The 5,300-nt window shown below is 37.4% G+C and overlaps 1 protein-coding gene across 1 annotated transcript; it reads left to right on the forward strand.

Annotated features, from left to right (window-relative positions):
* Nucleotides 1–1,103: 1,103 nt before the first annotated feature.
* Nucleotides 1,104–4,751, forward strand: CBLL1 (Cbl proto-oncogene like 1). The gene is made up of 2 exons (XM_026648691.2): nt 1,104–1,396; nt 2,787–4,751. Exons 1-2 carry the CDS (start codon nt 1,386–1,388, stop codon nt 3,826–3,828), a joined length of 1,053 nt encoding a protein of 350 aa, XP_026504476.1. The 5' UTR covers nt 1,104–1,385; the 3' UTR covers nt 3,829–4,751.
* Nucleotides 4,752–5,300: the final 549 nt, after the last annotated feature.

A 5,300-nucleotide genomic window follows, 5' to 3' on the forward strand; every position in this document is an offset into this window, starting at 1 on the left:
TTTTCTCAGACTGGACACCTTCCAGGCCTGGGCACAATTCTTTCCCCTGGTACAGCTCTTGTTCCAGCTTAGGTGTTAGCTAGGGGATTCTCCATGATGGCTCCTCTCTCCCTTGTTCTCTTCCACCCCTTTATATATCTTTTGCATAAGGCGGGAACCCTTTGTCCCTCTGGGTTTCCACCCCCCCTCACTGGAAAAGCACCAGGTTAAAGATGGATTCCAGTTCAGGTGACATGATCACATGTCACTGCAAGACTTCATTACTCACTTGCCAGCACACACATATACAGGAAGACTCAAAGGTAAATACAGCCATCTGCAGACAATGGGAGTCATCAAGATTCCAAACCATCCTTAATGGCCCACACTTTACATAATTACAATAGGCCCTCAGCGTTATGTTTTATATTTCTAGTTTTAGATACAAGAGTGGTACATTTCTACAAATAGGATGATCACACTCAGTAGATTGAGCTTTGTAATGATACCTTACAAGAGACCTTTTGCATGAAGCATATCCCAATTACATTACATTCACTTTTATTTTTATAAAACCATATAGACTGCACAACGTCACAGTAGTCTCTTCTTTATTTTAAAACATGGGTGAATACCAGTCTATTTGGAGAACTGTACCCATTAGCGAGACATGGACCTTGGGCACTAGCTGTTAAAGCCACTGTGTCCTGTTCAGTTGAACCTTCGCTGACCCATCACAGAACCAACTATTCCAACTGCCAGGATGGAAATTTTCAAATTGATTTGGAGGAGCGCAAGCTCCATCCAAGTTAATGTGTGCACAGTTACATGGGAGATTGGCAGAAGCAGTGCACTGAGTCCTGCTAAAAGGACTATGATTAGCGAGGGGAAGCCTAGAATGCCAGTTGCTAAAGCATGAAGTACCAGTACTGGTGTTACCAAGTCCCAGTAGCAGGAACAGCTGAAATATACGGCTGTAGCTTCCATAAAGAGCCTTGCCTCGCTGCTATAGGAAGAGCTTGTGGTGCATTCTTTTATTTAAAGTTTTGCCTATATGTTTTGCATTTTCTTTTTCACGGAATTTACCTTTTTCAAGCTATTTTTGAAAGTGTCCCATCAAAGGTACTGCATATTTTGTTACATGTAGCTGTATCATGTCCATTTCCCAGCATGCATTTCACAGACAACTTAAATGTAAGAATTTTATTTTCAGGAAGATACAGAATGAGAAAGCATGTTCATGAGGGAGGAATGTATCAAAACTTATTTAAAAATACATTCTATAAATGACATACTGGTTTACACATAATGGTTTAATGAAGCGATTGTTTGTATGTCTCTAGATACCTTGCAAGCATGTTTTCTGCTATGACTGTGCTATATTACATGAGAAGAAGGGTGACAAGATGTGCCCAGGGTAAGTTCACTAGTGATTGTTTATTAAAAAGGGAGAATGTACTGGAATAATTTAAACTGCTTATTCTCACATATGTCTTAGTTAATGTACATAATTTTTGTTTGGTGGAAAAACAGCTCAATAGGAAGAAGAAGCAAAGAATACTTTTGCTGCACTAGAGGGGTTGTAGTTTGACACTACATTGTCATCCAGATACTGAGAGATTCAGTTTAACTGTTGATGTTTAAATTAGGGAGGTCAAGCAGTTAAAAAAAATAATCATGATTAATCTCATGATTAAAAAAATAATAAATACCATTTATTTAAATATATTTGAAAATGTAGAAAACACAAAAATACTGATTTCAATTAAAACACAGAATACAAAGTGTACAGTGCTCATTTTATATTGTTTTTATTACAAATATTAGCACTGTAAAAAAGAAACAAAAGAAATAGTATTTTTCAAATCACTTAAAGAGATTGCACTACTGTACTTGTATTATCATGAAAGTTGAACTTACAAATGTAGACTTAGGTACAAAAAATAACTGCATTCAAAAAAAGAAAAAAACAATGTAAAACTACAAGTCCACTCAGTCCTACTTCTTGTAGGCTCTAAATTTTACATTGTTTTGGTTTTGAGTGGAGTTATGTAACAAAAAAAAATAGATTGCACTACAGTACTTGTATGAGGTGAATTTAAAAATACTATTTCTTTTGTTTACAAATATTAGCACTGTAAAAATGGCAATCAAAAATAATATAAAGTGAGCACTGTCAACTATGTATACTGTTGTAACTGAAATCAATATATTTGAAAATGTAGAAAAACATCCAAAATATTTGATAACTTTCAATTGGTATTCTATTGTTTAACAGTGCGATTTAAAACTGCAATTAATTGCAATTAATTTATTTAGTTAATCGCGTGAGTTAACTGATTAATTGACAGCCCTAGTTTAAATGGTAAATAGAAGATACTTTAAATAAGTTGACATATTTGTGTTCAGTCTTCCCATTATTACCTTCAATAGAGCAAATGACAGTTCACTAGTAATTAAGACTCACTTACTAATTGTGTACCCTAATTGTGTCCCTAATCTCAAGAACCCCTTCTCTTTTGTGCTTTTTGACACATCTTAGAATATGATACAGATTATGGGATGTCAGTTCTAAACTTCTCAGGAAATGTTGATGTACTTTGTAACTGTGCTTCTATAGGAGAATACAGTATTTCAAAATTAGACAATTTAATTTGAATTAAGGAAATACAAGCCTTTCGTGTTGTGCTGGCACTAAGAAATGTCATTTTAAATATGTAGAATTGTGGAATGAAGATTTAGTGTAAATATTTCTAGATTCAGAGCTGTTGGTGATGATAATAAACCAATCTTTTTTTCTAATTTAGCTGTAATGATCCCGTGCAGCGAATTGAGCAATGTGTGCGAGGGTCTCTCTTCATGTGTAGCATTATTCAAGGGTGCAAGAGAACATATCTGTCTCAGAGAGACTTACAGGCTCACATCAACCATCGTCATCTGAGAGCTGGAAAACCTGTTACCCGTCCTCCACTTGAACCTGTTCATCCTCCTATTGCCCCACCTCCTGCTGAAATTCCTGAGCGTTTCATAATGCCACCTGATAAGCATCATATGAGCCATATTCCACCAAAGCAGCACCTCATGATGCCACCACCTCCTTTACAGCATGTGCAACACGAGCATTATAACCAACCACACGAGGACATTCGTGCACCCCCAGCAGAGATGTCAATGGCTCCACCACCACCACGCTCGGTCAGTCAGGATACGTTTCGTATTTCCACGAGAAAACACAGCAATTTAATAACTGTCCCTATTCAGGATGATTCAAATTCAGGTGCTCGAGAACCACCTCCACCAGCCCCAGCACCTGCTCATCATCATCCTGAATATCAGGGTCAACCAGTGGTATCCCATCCTCATCATATTATGCCTCCACAGCAACATTATGCACCACCCCCGCCACCACCACCACCAATAAGCCATCCAATGCAACATCCTCCCCAGGGAGCAGGTACTCCTCATATGGTTTATAGCCAAGCTCCACCACCACCGATGACCTCTGCTCCACCACCAATAACCCCTCCCCCTGGACACATAATTGCCCAAATGCCACCATATATGAATCACCCTCCTCCAGGACCTCCCCCTCCTCAACATGGTGGCCCACCAGTAAATGTAAATGCACCCCCTCCCCATCACTATAATCCTAACTCTTTGCCGCAGTTCAGTGAAGATCAAGGAACTCTCAGCCCTCCTTTTACACAGCCTGGGGGAATGAGTCCAGGGATGTGGCCAGCTCCAAGAGGGCCTCCTCCACCCCCAAGAATGCAAGGCCCACCTTCTCAAGCCCCACTTCCTGGACCACATCACCCAGATCAAACCAGATATAGACCATACTACCAATGATATTAACAGTAATTTGAACTGAGTATGCTATGGGAAGGATAAACTATATACAGCAGCCTTTTAATGAATCTGTGTTTGGGGTCTCTTTTTTCCTTTTTTTTTTCTTTTTTCCCCTCCCCCTTTCAAAGAAATACAATGGTTGTGACTAACACACTCTGGGGACTTGACTCTTGATTGATTTTTATACCTTGACCTTAGGACTCCGACTTCAGATATACTGTAGTGCTAAGATAAGTGGCTCAGTAGATAACAGCTACATTTGTTTTTTTTTTTTAACAGACTTTGTGTCCCTAGTGAGGTTAAACTCTCTGAGAGATGGTCATTTGTAATATTATTTCCTGAAAAATTGAACACCCGTTGTACCACTCTATTGTTTTTGTTAAATCCAATGTTTAGTTTTACTTGTGATACTTTTTTGTTAACCTGTGTACAATAATTAAATTTAAATATGGTTGTAAAAATGCTGGGTTTTTATGTGAATTTGAGCACAGACACAATTTCTGAAAAAACATTTCATGTTTTGACACCAATACTTTCCCATCTGGCATCATAATAAAATGTTCGGTGTAAGAGACACTCAAGTTTACCCTTAGCAGTAACATTGTTTGTAGTAAAGTCTGATGATCCAAGTTTAAGGCGCTGTAAATCTGAAGTGCAGAATCTTGAATTTCATACAGATTTTTAAATTTTGAGGCAACTTTGGGAGCACAAAGTGAATGGTGCATGAAAGACACAGTTTTGGTGATGACATGAAGCCATGTTGTCTTAACATTTTAAAATCTTAGCTCACTTCTTGTTTGGAAAATTCTGGTTAACTTGAGATCTCATACACTCCCTACTGGTGTTGAATTCATGTCTTGTGCATTTACTAAATGGATGGTTTCACATAAAAGGTGCCATTTACTGACTCACCACATTCAGGATATGATTTTTTTGGGGACTTGGTTTTTTCTTTTTCTATATAAAGGGTAATGTAGAGTAGGAAAGTATTCCACTTTGATAACCTGGAGTTAGGGATCTGACATATCTTATGCAGATTAAAAATACATATGTATAAATCATGTCAAATTTTGTTGCCAGATTTGATGAAGTGGCTAATGGTTTACAGGATTTAATAATATGTTTTAACCATGGTCTTAAATAGATTTGACACACTGTCAGGTCCCTTTAGGCCCAAAATTTAAGTTTTTTGTAAAACTTTTTTTTTTTTAAATCCATTGAAAACAGATGTAAGAAATAAATATCCTATTTAACACTAGTTGTGTTAGTGCAAGAGAGCCAGAGAATGAAACTGTTTACACAGCTCTCATTGTCCAAGCAGAGTGCCTACTTTTTACATTGCAGCCGCATTAGTGTTGAAAAATAAACATTTAAAAAAAAAAACTTTTAAAAATTAAGGGGGTTTAGAGGTAACTAAATCTATTTTTGACCTAGGTGTCTGTTCTCACGTACCTCTAAAACAATGTAGGAAA

Source organism: Terrapene carolina, unplaced genomic scaffold, assembly GCF_002925995.2.
Source record: "Terrapene carolina triunguis isolate 2854851 unplaced genomic scaffold, T_m_triunguis-2.0 Scaffold68, whole genome shotgun sequence".
In the NCBI taxonomy this organism is placed as follows: domain Eukaryota; kingdom Metazoa; phylum Chordata; order Testudines; family Emydidae; genus Terrapene; species Terrapene triunguis.